The sequence below is a fragment of the Nyctereutes procyonoides genome, unplaced genomic scaffold (assembly GCF_905146905.1).
Source record: "Nyctereutes procyonoides isolate TBG_1078 unplaced genomic scaffold, NYPRO_anot_genome, whole genome shotgun sequence".
NCBI classification, from domain to species: domain Eukaryota; kingdom Metazoa; phylum Chordata; class Mammalia; order Carnivora; family Canidae; genus Nyctereutes; species Nyctereutes procyonoides.
This window is the reverse complement of record NW_026575133.1, coordinates 19,055,866-19,069,381: the sequence shown is the minus strand read 5'-3', so window position 1 is coordinate 19,069,381 and position 13,516 is coordinate 19,055,866. Positions and strand designations below refer to the sequence as shown.

General features: G+C 37.3%; 1 protein-coding gene across 1 annotated transcript in view; it reads right to left on the bottom strand.

The window, feature by feature from the left end:
* Positions 1 to 741: 741 nt before the first annotated feature.
* The window catches only part of ATRNL1 (attractin like 1), a 777,593-nt gene continuing 764,818 nt past the window's right edge, over positions 742 to 13,516 (bottom strand). The window contains exon 29 of the mRNA XM_055300426.1: positions 742 to 2,921. Coding sequence (XP_055156401.1) covers positions 2,797 to 2,921 — 125 coding nt within the window. The 3' untranslated portion in view covers positions 742 to 2,796. The remainder of the gene's footprint in view (positions 2,922 to 13,516) is intronic.

The window sequence follows — 13,516 nt, the reverse complement described above, 5'->3', positions numbered from 1 at the left end:
ATCATACCCTGAGCTGACACGAAGAGTTGGACGCGTAACGACTGAGCCACCCAGGCGCCCTGCCCCCTTGGTAGATTTTTAAAACTCCATTCTATTTAACAAAAGCTTTTCATACTTGAAAGAACAAGAAATCCTAAAATCCAAAGGACTTTTCAAAGTTACTCTAAACTGAAAGGTACAAAATTCCATTAAGATAAACTTTTCAAGGGAATCAGCCATTTAACTGTATACTTCTGGAAGAGTATTTGCATATACTTGTGAATTGATTTTAAAAAGTTAAAAAAAAAAGGAGCATCTAGATTTAAAGTGTTTGGGATATGGGGACAGAAAGAATGTGACACAGATTCAAAGTGATAATCTCCAAGGTCTTTTCAATCTACTTCACCTGAGGGTGAAGAATTTTACTGCCAGTAAAAAGCTTTGATAAGTTGAGAAGATATTGCATAATTAGTCATAGAGTTAGCAATATTTGGCCCAGACATATACAGTATGACTTTAACTTCACATTGCATGATGTCCTGTAATTCTCTAAAATTCAAATTTTCAAGTGTTGGGAACCGAGGGATTCAAGGTGGATGAAGCTTGGCAATTTTTTCATAGTAATACTGTTTGCTTGGTCTCTCCAAAAGTATAACTGAAATAAATTCTACATACAATTGTACACTTTCATGTTTTTGTTATATTAAGCCTTCTCTCATGACAATCGTTAGAGAATTAAAACAAATCGGGCAATCGTTTTATTTTTAAATGATTATATTTCTGTAGTCACCAGTTTTGTCGATTTATTTTTCCAGGAGAAAAATCAACATTTAAAGGGTTCAAAAAGAAGCTAATAAAATTACTTGATTGTTTTTAGGAGACATTTACAAACTTTGCTCACTTCTTTTTTTGAGAGAGAGAGAAAATATCACAGGGAGGCAAAAACAACCAGCTCCACTCCCGCCCCCCTCTCCCAAAAACCCACAGGCTATAGATAAAATTATTCTAAGAATTAGTCTTATTTTTAATGCATAGAAAATAGCAAAATTATCATGCCAACATAAGGAATATATACTATAATTAAGAAGTGCCTAATTATCAAAACAATGATAGTCATGGTTAGATGCAACCTAGCAATCTTATATACGATGCAACTACCTATTGTATGATCATTCCTGTTACATATTACATTCGATCCTCATCAAATGAAGCTATGTATAAATGGCATCATGAAATAAACATTGAATATCACAATAGGGTCATATTCTGCTACTGCACGACCACGGCATGCAAGTACTATGCATTAGCTGTAAACAGTAAAGTGTCATTACCTTCCAGAAATCCAAAGAACATGAAAAGTACATGTATCGTACTAAACGCCAATTGTATTTAAATGACTTTCAGAGTGAACAAAGCTAATTGTATGAAACAGCTTTGGATCTCTGTCACTGCTTTCTACATATATCCTGTAGTCACAAGATATAGCCAAACAAGATCTGTTAATGCTACAGAGTTCTAGTGAACCATTGTCAACACTAGGACACAAATGATTCTATGTTCCAATGCAAAAGCTGTTTTAAATCATTTTTCCTTTCTGCCATAATTCAGATTTTTGAATCATTAAGAATACACTAAATGTGGACAACGATGCGCTTGTTTTTTAAACTGGAAACTTTCTCTCGTGACACCAATGTATTCATGTCAGGAATAAGAATACTGTAGCTCCTTGCCAACAAATGCTTTTCTCTACTTATATTCTAAGTGGATAGTTGGCAAGAAGGAACCTGGATTGTATTAAAACTTGGGGGGGGGGGCGGTGTCACCTCTAAGATACTTTCCATATTTGTAAAAGGTAGATAAAATCTAGCAGCTAGGAGAGGAAGGCCAACAGAAGATGATCTGTTCTTACAGAAATGCAGATGGATCATTTAGGTCTGATCCAATGATTCCTAAGCAATTAAAAAAAATTACCACAGTGGAGCTGAAGCTTGCACACTATAAAATAACTATTTCAGCTCTCTTCAGGTTTGGTATTGGAGGGTTTTTGGAAAGAGGGGAAAAATAGATTGCTGGGCAGGTTTTTCCATGCTCTATCAGCTCTGATAATGAGTTAGGCAGTTGGCGTGGACGACAGGAATGTCCTTTTCACTCAGAATTCTAATAAACCTCCTGTGAAGTTGCACATACCATCCATCCAAATGGACTCATTTTGGTCTGCGTTCCAGTTAGGTGGAAATAGTCACATTCTCAAACTGAGTGTGGACATGATATGGTCATGTGGAATATTTAAATACATTACCTATATCCTACTAAATCAAAATCTTGCTTTTACATTTACAGTGAGATAAAACAACATTTAAAGCCATTGCAATTTGTTCATTTCCGGTTCATATACAAGTGATTTAAGTTTGCTTATGAGGCAAAAACTGTACAATTCTCATCATTCAGGCATTATAAAATGTCTTTCTTTAAAGTCTTGGGATATAAACAGTTTGGTTTATATGAATTACATATTTTCCTTCTGCATTAAGAAACAATATACATCTTTTTTCCAGAGTAATTTAATGTTATATATGATAAGCCTAAGAGAGTCGTAAAAACTGACTTTATCGCCCGTGACCGTCAATATCGTTACTTTCTTAAAAGTCACGAACGTTCTCTGGCCACTCGGGTCATTGCCCATTTGGAGGGAACTGAACTTGAGCCCTGGGACCATACAGAGATTTGCCTCCATAAAAACTGAGGCCATAGACCAGCCTCAATAGAAGTCATTTATAAAATCAAACATTTCAGAATATCCGGGAGAGTTTCTGTTTCTCAGACACAAGTTCCTTGACGTGTTGAGAGGTGATGTTTTCGATTTCGGACTCCTGAAGTCTTGTCTTTACTATCTGAAGGCTTCTGTTGTGAAATATCTATTAGGGCACTGGCGATTGCAAGGCCTGAAAGAAGAGGAAAAAAATCATTCAAGTATTTGGTTAGCCATTTCCAGGATACAGTGTCTTAGCACCGTATTTCTTATTGTTTGATATTTGGTCATCAAACATACAGCTGTTTATTGGAAGTTATCATGTAGCTTGTTATCATGTATCATGTAAAATGTTTCTCAACTGAGACATATGATCTTCACACATGAAGAAGAACAAGGATCTAACAATTAATTATCTGTCTGACCTTCGACAATCAAATTCAGTGTGTGACAAAAACATCACAACCAGCTTAGTTCCCACACCTTAGTTCCCACATCTGAGCACAGGTTTGTTCTAGCTGTACACAGATTTTTCAGTGTTACTATTATTTTTGTAGAATACAAGCCAACGTATTAGGATTTTTCTAAAAATTTTGAGCAGTCTTAGGGTCAAAGAAAAATTGAGCCAGTATTAATACATGATTATCAAGCAAAGTCCATGGTTTACATTAATGTTTACTCTTTGTATTGTATATTTTATGGGTTTTGACAAATGCATAATGTCACATATTCAACATTAGAGTATCATACAGAGTAGTTTTGCTACTTTTAAAATCCCCTGTGCTTTACCAACTTATTCTTTTCCTGAGCCTCTGATAATGTCTGATCGTTTTAAAAAGTTTCTATAGTTTTGCCTTTTCCAGAATGTCATATAGCTGGAGACATAGCTGGAGACACATAGTTGGAATCATTGTACATAGCCTTTTCAGATGGTCCTATTACTTTTTTTAAGATTTTATTTATTTATTCATGAGAGACACAGAGAGAGAGAGAGAAAGAGAGGCAGAGACACAGGCAGAGGGAGAAGCAGCCTCCCCGCAGGGATCCTGACAGGGGACTCGATCCTGGGTCTCCAGGATCAGGCCCTGGGCTGAAGGCGGCCCTAAACCACTGAGCCAACTGGGCTGCCCCAGATGGTCTTATTTTGCTTAATAATATGCCTTTAAGTTCCATCATATCTTTTTTGGTTCAATGGTTCATTTATATTTGTTGCTAAATAATATTCCATTGTATGGATATGCCACAGTTTGTTTATCCATTCCCCTATTAAATTTTCACTGCTTCTAATTTTTGGGAATTATAAACAAGGCGGTATAGACATACGTTTCCAATTCACAAACAGCTTTGAAGGAAACTATCTAACTGTCTTCCACAGGGGCTGTGCTATTTTGCATTCCCACTGGCAATGAATGAGAGCTTCTCATTCATTGTACCACATCTCTGTCAGTATTTGGTGTTGGTGTGTGGGATTTTAGCCATTTGAATAGGTATGTAACTATATCTTATGGTTGTTTTAATTTGCAATTCCATAGTAACATATGATGTTAAGCATCTTTTTCATAAGCTTACTTGTCAGATGTGTATTTTTTGAGGTATCTGTTGATATCTTTTGCCCATTTTTAAAAAAGATTTTATTTATTTATTCATGAAAGACACAGAAAGAGAGAGGCAGAGACACAGGCAGAGGCAGAAGCAGGCTCCATGCAGGGAGCCCCATGTGGAACTTGATCCTGGAACTCCAGGATCATGCCCTGAGCAGAAGGCAGACGCTCAACTGCTGAGCCACCCAGGCATCCCCTTTTGCCCATTTTTAATTGAACTGTTTCTTTTCTTATTGTTGAGTTTTAAGAGACTTCATTTACATTTTAGATACCAGTCCCTTATCAGATCTGTGTTTTGCAAGTATTTTTCTCCAAATCTGTGGTCTGTCTTTTCATCTCTTTTTTCCTCAAGTGTTTTTAAGAAGAAAACACCCAGGCACAGAGTTGTGTTATGTATAAGCAGACATGGAAGAAAGACAGTTTGATATTTCTTAAACAGGAAGAAAACCTTGAGTATTAGCAGCAGCTATCAGCACAAAAGTGTATCTCTAGCTATCATAGGGAATTTAAAGAACACTATTTTGTTACATCATTTTGTCTACTGATTGACAAGAACATTAGTAAGATGTTCATAGATAGTCAAGACTTTTCTTAATTTGTACAAGCAATGGTCTAGCCAGATACTTTGGTGTATCGTAAGTATACATGAATCATTTTAGTTTCTGTTCAGTCTCATGTAATTCTTGAATAAAAAAATGTGACAAGTCACCATGCTAAACCAAGAGACCAGTCTGCTTGCTTTAAGGAGGTCACTAAAGAACTTTTGGTTCATTTTCCCATCTCCTGGGTCTTGGAGACTTGAACTTGAAAGTTGAATCAAACCCTGAGCCCTGCAGACATCTCCTCAATGTGCTGCTCTTAAGAAGAAGCCTCACTTTTGGATCTTAAACTATGTAAGATACCATTGGATTATTTTACTCCTGTGGGTCAATTTAGGGTAAGACTCAAAGATGATCTGGCAAGAACAGAACTCGAAAGGCTTATGAACAGAAAGAAATACCAGTGGAAGGAAACAGATAGTGTAAGAGGAGGGTCAACCAGCCTAGGACAGCACTGTAGAAGTCAAGGGATGCCAGGGTTGAGGAGTCAGCCAAGAGCATCAAATGGGCCAGCAGCGAGGCTGAATGCAGAGACCATCAGATCTTTCTCAAAGAAGATTCAGATGGCCTTTGAGTCATTTCCATACCTAACTGAGGAAGGAGATCTGAAAGTTAAGCAAGGAATGGGGTGAGAAAAAAAATGTGGCAACATATATAAGTTCCATGTCTCAGCCATTTGGCCCTGGGAAGAGGTAAGTGAGCTGGTACACAGGGGAGGCAACAGGTCAGATGAGATATATGGGAATACATAGGATTATCTGAGTACATCTATTTTTTAAAGGAAAAAAGGAGTTTTATGTACATGTGAAAACAGAAGAGAAAGTATTTGTGGGAAGGAGAAATTAATGATGTGAGGGAGGAAAAGGATTAAAAAGTTATAGTAATCACTGTCCAGGCTGATAATCTTAGATATTTACCTTTTAAGGATTCCTATTAAATAATCTGCTCTTTCAGGATACGGATAATTATTCTGAATTACTTAGAGATAATGCAAGTTCAAAGGTTCAAAGTTTAAATAAAAATTTCTTTCTTGGTCTTGGAAGAGCATATATGAACTCCTGAAGTGTCCAACATAGAAATTTCAACCACTTATTCTGCTGTAGGAAGTAATTAGTCCATTATTTTCTTCAAAGGAGGGAGCTGAAGTACATGGTTTTTTTTTTTTTTTTTTTTAAGACTCACAGTCCATGGCTGTGCTAACAAAAAGTTCAGTTCAGGCAGACATTAAGTTTCCACAGATCTCTTGGCATACTTCTGTTATAATTCACAACCTTCTGTTATTTCATTCCTGGCACTCTCTTATCCAGAGACAGCCAAATGTGACAAAGAATATATGTCTCTTTTAATGCAGACAGAGACCACTTACACTAATTGCAATGATGACAGCATCTAAATATGAAATCATGTTATTCATTAAACTACTGCATGATCCAGTCCAAAGAAGCTCTGAAAAACAATGCTTTTCCATTTACCTGTGGCTGCAAATGTTGCTTTCCTTACAGAAGATATAAGGATTCAGGAGAGAAGCAAACAGTTTGAGATGCCCAAACGGGAAGTTCCATGCTAATCAGAAACTGTCATTGTGCCTTTGTATTTCAGGGTTTTTGAAATCCAAAGCTTAATTAAAGTAGTGTCTCTCACAGATATCCTGGGTTCACTAGTGAATTTTAAGCTTGGAAACACATCCAGTTGAAAATAATAAGCCATAAACCATATTTCAGTCCTTAATTTATAAGTAAAATCACAAATCATGCTTATTTTTAATTTGACAAATTTTTGTTCTTTCCTATGGAAATGGAACTATCAGCTACACTTACAGATTCTGCATAAATGGCAATATGTACCTAGGAACCTTGGATTCCTACAGGCAGTGATATTTGAGTGTCCCCCAGGTGTGCTTACAGAGGATGCTCCGAGGGCCACGTGCCCAGCACTCATCCTCTGGATGGGCCAAACGATGTTTTTGTTTAGATTTAAGCTTGGGTCCTTTACAGGACTACACAGCTGTGGCACACCATGAGTTGCTCCTTTTTACAATCTTGTAATTTAATTATGAACAGCATAATAATCATAATAACTGCATGTACGTTCATGTAAAATTGTGTAAGTTTTTATTACTATTTTTGCATTTCTTCATATTATACTATAGGGAGAACTCTAAAACAACAGCCCAGAAATTGCTAGTCCTCAGTCAATCTACAAGAAAGAGGCCCTGGACAGAAGAGTAAAAGGAGAAACCAGGTCCCAGTCTTCCCAAAGTATCTAGTGTGTGGAAGACTCTTTAAAAAAGAAAGAAGCACTGGGTGTTATTCTGTATGTTGGTAAATTGAACACCAATAAAAATTAATTTATTAAAAAAAAAAAGTTTCTAAAAAAAAAAGTTAAAAACAAAAAAAAAATAAAAAAAATAAAAAAGAAAGAGAGGATTGAGAAATTAAAATAGTTTCTATCCTTGCCCTTTAGTATACTTTATTGTAGGGAATCTTAATTGATAAAAAGAAAAGTTGTCAGTAGTTCTTTAAGAAAAACAGTATTATTCCCCTCTGCGTATAACATGTATATGCTGGTGAGAGACTGACTATATAAATAGGAAACAGCCAGACCATGACTTAAAAATAGAACTCTGGCCCACACCTGCAGCAACATGCTCAGGAAAACAATCTCTATCTCCAATAACCAGAGTAGGAAGCCAGCCTGCCATGTCAGGTTTGGGGGAGGTCAGGCTGCTATCTCTAGTAACAATCCAGGAAGTCAAACAATTGCCCCTGTAACAATGGGTCCCATCCAGTCAACGTGATTAATAACTGACAAAGTCCCTAATTTTTGTCCCTGCTTCTAACTCAGGACCAACCAGAGAAAGGCAAATACGCACCCCTAACCAATCATATAGGACGCTCTGTTTGTAGTTAACCTGATTTTAGCCCTCCTGTGCCAGTAGCTTCCAATCAGGGCATACCTGAAGCCTTCTCTTTGTTCCACTATATCCCACACATTTGTCTTTTTTTAAGTGTCTGGCAAACACAAACACACAATGATGGAGGACTCCATTGCTAGAATAAGTTCTGAATAAATAGCTTTCATGTTATTTGGTTGGTCTGGGTTTATTTTCACACTGGTAGTGAAGAGATAAAGGTAGCTTGAGATCTTTCCCGGATTTTTTTTTTTTTTTTACTGCATCAATAAAATAAAAACAACTTTAAAAAAGTTATCCATATTGCCCTTTGAGGGACTTTCTCCTCCTTTAGATTTCCCTGGGAAATTTGTCCCCCAGGGAGACGTTTTCCGGTGACGACCCCACCCTCCTGGTGCCATAGGAGGAAGCACTTCCTGCCAATAGGATGCCGTGCAGTGGCACAGGCTGCCTGCAGTTTGAGTTCCATTAAAATCAGGTCACTCTAGAAGATCATTTTTCAAAACGTCACACAAATCATCTGATGAAATCCACTTATTGTGTTCTCTAGGCCTACCATAGTTCCTTGTTATCAAAGCAATACAATTAACTGGGGGAACAATTCATTATTTTAGACTGGTGGTCTAAAGGAATTTCATTTACCATGTCAAGATGATGCACAGACGCTGCAGGCTAGCAGAATTTACATCAAAATATGCCGGTAGATTCAATAAAAATGCTGGGGTTTAAATATTTATTATAAGCTTTACCTTTTTGCACTTTTAGTTCTTAAATACCAGACACTATGACATTTAGATTATTTAAATATGAATTATACACCTCAGAAGAAAGAAAGTACCATCTTCTGTTTCCTATTCCATTTGCCATGGCCTTGTGGTGTTTTCAACTATCCCCTGCTAACGTGGACAATCCCCAGTGGCTGCTCTGGATCACCCAGGGCAGGGAAGGCTGTGAAGGAAGCAGACCCCTTTGGGACCATGCAGTTTTCCTTCAGAACAGGGGCACAATTTAGTAGCTACTGGTTTGGATTCCAAGAGCCACCAAAGAGATTTAGTAATAAGTAGGTGATATACCAAAATCAGACTTTTACCCAGATTCTTAGAAAAAGACCCACTACTTCTTCCTAAAATTAAGAACTTTGGTTCTCAATGAACACGTGCAGACATGCCCTAAAAGAAAGCAACAGAAATGACTAACAGCTACATATTTAAATGATAAATATATCTTTTTAAACCGCTAAATTTGCAATGAAAACCACCAAGGAGAAACATTAGGAATTGAGTTATCTTTAGTAAAACTCTAGTTTTTCCTAATGGAAGTGAAATGGTATTAGTAGACTCCAGCAGTAACAATGTAATCATAAAATTACTGATGTGTGGGTTTTTTTACAATTATGCAGAACAATTAATAAGTACAGTAATAAAATACTGCACATCAAGTGAAATTGCCTTGGAAAGAACACTCTCACTTTATATACAAACATAGCACTTCCATTTTACATTTGAACAAAGCCTCCGAAAAGTCATTCATTTTGAAACGCTCTCCTCCCAAGTCTGTGTAAAAGCAGGCACCACTATATATTTTAATTTTCCAGGAAAACAGCTTCATTAGGCGTGAAAGGTTAATTGCAGGTTTAAGTGGAGCTCAGGGAACGGTGCAGGGTCTGCAGTGAATTACATAGTCTGCTTCGGGACGACTTGAATGAACGCTGTAAACTGTTTGCCCTGCTGAAATGTTTTACTACCTCATTTACTATCTGTCTTCTTTTACGGCTTGTATTTGTAGTTCTTCTAAACCTTTAATGGCTACAGTTTTATTTCACTGTAATCAGATTTAAATGGAAATACCATGCTGGGATGTTTAAATGTTTTCCCTCTGATTGTATACAGCTACATACTACTGATCAGAGTCCTGGCTATCCTTCACATGATTAAGAAAGTGACTTTGGGAAACTTTGATGTTACATAGACTCTAGCTATTGTGCAGGCTCAATTTAGCATTCAGTCTGGCCACCCTTGCCAATACGCAACTAGGGCTGGATGCATAATTAGAAAATATGCATTTCCATTTTAATTTATCTGTTGGAAGGCCAGGGCAACTGAAGTCATTATTAGGCAAAACTCCAAAGCTTACATTGTTGAACCAAAATTGAAATACTTCAAATAGTGAAAACATTGGAATGACAAATGGACTAGTCATATTCGTCTGAGAGTTTAAAGAAATGTTTCCCTTCATCTACTCAAAACCAATGACAACTGCAGATGTCAGTGTTTAAATAAAAATGATAACTGTACTGTATTCTGGTTATACTATTTTGTTTGGTCTTTAACACAGCATAACATTTTGAAGTTTGATTTAAAGACACACTGTATAAGCTTTATGAAATGTAACCCTACAGATGCCAGCACAGATGCCACCTTGTATAACATTGCCAAGTACTCCCTAAATTGTATATGGACTGTTCTCTGATTGGTTAGAATGTGCTGAGTAAATAAATCATGGTTATTACTGTCTCAAGGCATTGTTTAATGCAAATCCTCATGCTTTTTTAAAAAGTAAAGTTTCTTTTATATCTTACTAGTTCCAATTTTAATTACATGTAAAAAAATTGTGCTGATTCATAAAAAACATATATATATATTTTCTTTAGAGCCACAAACATTACAAGAATCAGCCTTGCAGCTTCTCTTCCACATTGTTAAGTAAATTTCCAATAGAGAATTCCCTTATCCTAAGCTACCTAGGGAAATATTTTCTAGTATTCTCTTCTTTCAATTAAAGAAATCTGAAAAATGATAATCTTTATTTTAAGCCCCAATCACCTTTAAATTAATTAAAATGCTTACTGATCACTCATTGTAAAGATCAAACTGTGGCAATATTATAATCATATCTTATTTTTCATTTGGTAGAGACATTGTATTTTAGCATTTCCAGTAGTAAGATGTCATTGATTGCTTTAAATTAAATGAGACTATATGTGAAAACATTTATAAAGTAAAATGTATTACACAAAGCTAATTAATAATTTCAATTAAAAAAATCAGCTACTACTACTACTAGTAAGAAATCACAATCAAATTACAAATGTCCAGAAAACTCCAAAGTCCTAAGTATCAAGAAAGTGTCTGAAGAGCAAATCACTTCACTCAACTATCATTTCTTGAGTGCCTACTATATGTTCCAGGCACCACACTGAGTCCCTAAGAATTTAGCAATGAATCAGACAGATAAGACATAAAAAAATTCCATATTCCATGGAGCTTCCATTATACTAAATCAAGCTCTTGTATTTTCTTGACCAAGTTATTGTGAAGATTAAATGTGAAGGGCTTAGGAAAGTGCCTGGCACCTAAGAGCTCAAATATGTCAATCATCACCATCACCACCATCATCATTATCACCATCACCATCAACAAAATGATGAAGTGAGAAGTTTGAAGTCAAGTAGGGAGCAGCTGACAAAACACTGGGCACTCAAGACTTTGCCTCTCTCCTTTAATGGCATTCATTCATTCATCCAAAAAACTAGTGTGCCTACTGTGTGAAACGCCAAATAAGGAACAAAATTGGATAGAAGGGTGAACTCAAAGACTTGCAGACAGCACCAATTTAGAACAACATTGTTAGTGAGTTGGTACTGTGTTCAGTCCTCAAATCAGAATTATTTTGATGACTTGGATAACAAAATTGAGAACTTGTTCATAGAAGTACAGATGACTTATATGTGTTGCCACTCATTAGAGAATATGAAAATAATTGAAAGTGGCAATGGCAAAATACAGAAATGACAACATTCAATAGAGAAAACATTGTTTATATTAAATTGCTTGTATTACTGGAAATACTACTAATAATGAACTTCTATACACTTTTTAGAGATAAAGTGCTTTTCCATTAATTATCTAGGTTATTTCTCAAGACTATTCTGCTAAAGAGAGTCAGGGCTTTTTCCATCCTCCCTTCACTAATGGCCCAAATGAGTGATGAAATGACTGGTCCAGGCTTACACAACTGGTTCTAGGGGTGGTACCTGAACCCAGGCTTCCAGATCCTTTGACTTGAACTCTGCTCACTTTTTACCATTAGAAGGAACTTGCTACTTTAGTACAAATGAGCAACACATGATTTTGAGACAATGGGGGGAAACCTCACAAAATTCAAAAACTGGTAGAGGTATGAAATCAGTTAAGGTCAAAGGCACTGATTAAGGCTAATGGTAATAAAAACAATAACAATAATATTTTTTAAAAGCCCTATTCTATTAACATTGAGTGAATGCTTACTATATGCTGGGCATTGCCCTCAGCACTTGATGTGCATTGTTTTACCCATTTATGCAGATAGGAGTAGATGACAGCATGGGTTAAATGGATGAACATGTGTTGAGGGCAAATACAGCTAGCATGGTTGAGGTGGGCTGATGTCAAAGAGCTGTTATTAAACAGCATTAAGCTAGCGCAACAATATAAACACTCCTAGATTTGCTAATAAGTGTGCAGAGACAAATTCTATGAAGTAGGCCCAAGGCATGAGGGGAGAAAAAACAGTGGAGGTCAGAGATTCCTAGGGGAGGTGATTTCTGAGCTGAGGTTTGAAAGATGAGAAAGGGCCACTCAGGAGAAGAGTCAGCTTGTGTTCTGGTTAGAGAGAACTAAAACTTCACCCAAGGGCATCTGAAACTTCTGGACATTTGCTAGGGGTGGAGCACAGGTGTGAACAAGAGAACAGTGAGACAGAAGGAAGAGAAGGAAGCAGAAGGGAGTCCACGAGACAACCCCAGGTGCCAAACCTGGAAAGAGATGTTTCATCTGCAAGCCAGAAAGAGCCAGGGGATGATTTTAAGCAGTGGAGAGGCATAACCAGTTCTTTATTTCAAAGAGACACTCCTAGTGGTAGCTCGGATGGATGAGAGTTGGGGATAAGGCCAAGATAATTAAAAGCAGATAAGAAAACGGCAATAAAGAGAGAGAAAAATGATGAACAGGAAACATATTTTGGGAGAGATTAATACTGAAGATGAAAGATAGGGAGTAATCTAGAACAACTCCCAGCTTTCTGGCTTGCGTGGCTAAGTGCATACAAATGCTATTTGCTGATATGTGAAGGAGAAACAGAACAGCCAAGGAAGGTGGTGGATCATTTGTTCAGTTCTAGACGTCCTGAATTCGATGACCTGTGGGACATCTTAGGGGAGACGTCTAGCCAGATATGCTGCTAAGAAACTCAGGAATAAAGTCTAGCCCAGAGATACCCAGGATGTTTTGCATGGATAGACTCTGAAGGCTTTGTAAGAGGTAGAGGTAAGTGATGCTAGCTGTTATAATAAAGTTAAAGCCTGAAATCTCAGTGGCTTAACGTGTTAGTTTGTCACTATGTAAAGTCCAAGATGGGCGTCCTGATTGGTGTCAGGACACGTGTGGAGGAAGGAGGAGGGAGTGAGTACAGCATCTGGCCAAGTAGTTACTCGGGGACCTGGGCTGATGGTGGTTCTGCCATTTTCAGCTGGGGTTTCCACGGTTGCCTTGGGCACTGACATTTGGTGGCAGGTGGGAGACGCGAGGGTAGAAAAGCTCATGACACTGCCCCACTGCCATTAGCAAGTACTGCTCTGCAGAAACAACTCTCAATTAAATGAGGGCGGTGCAAGTCTTGGGGTGGATGAGGCTGCTCTTGG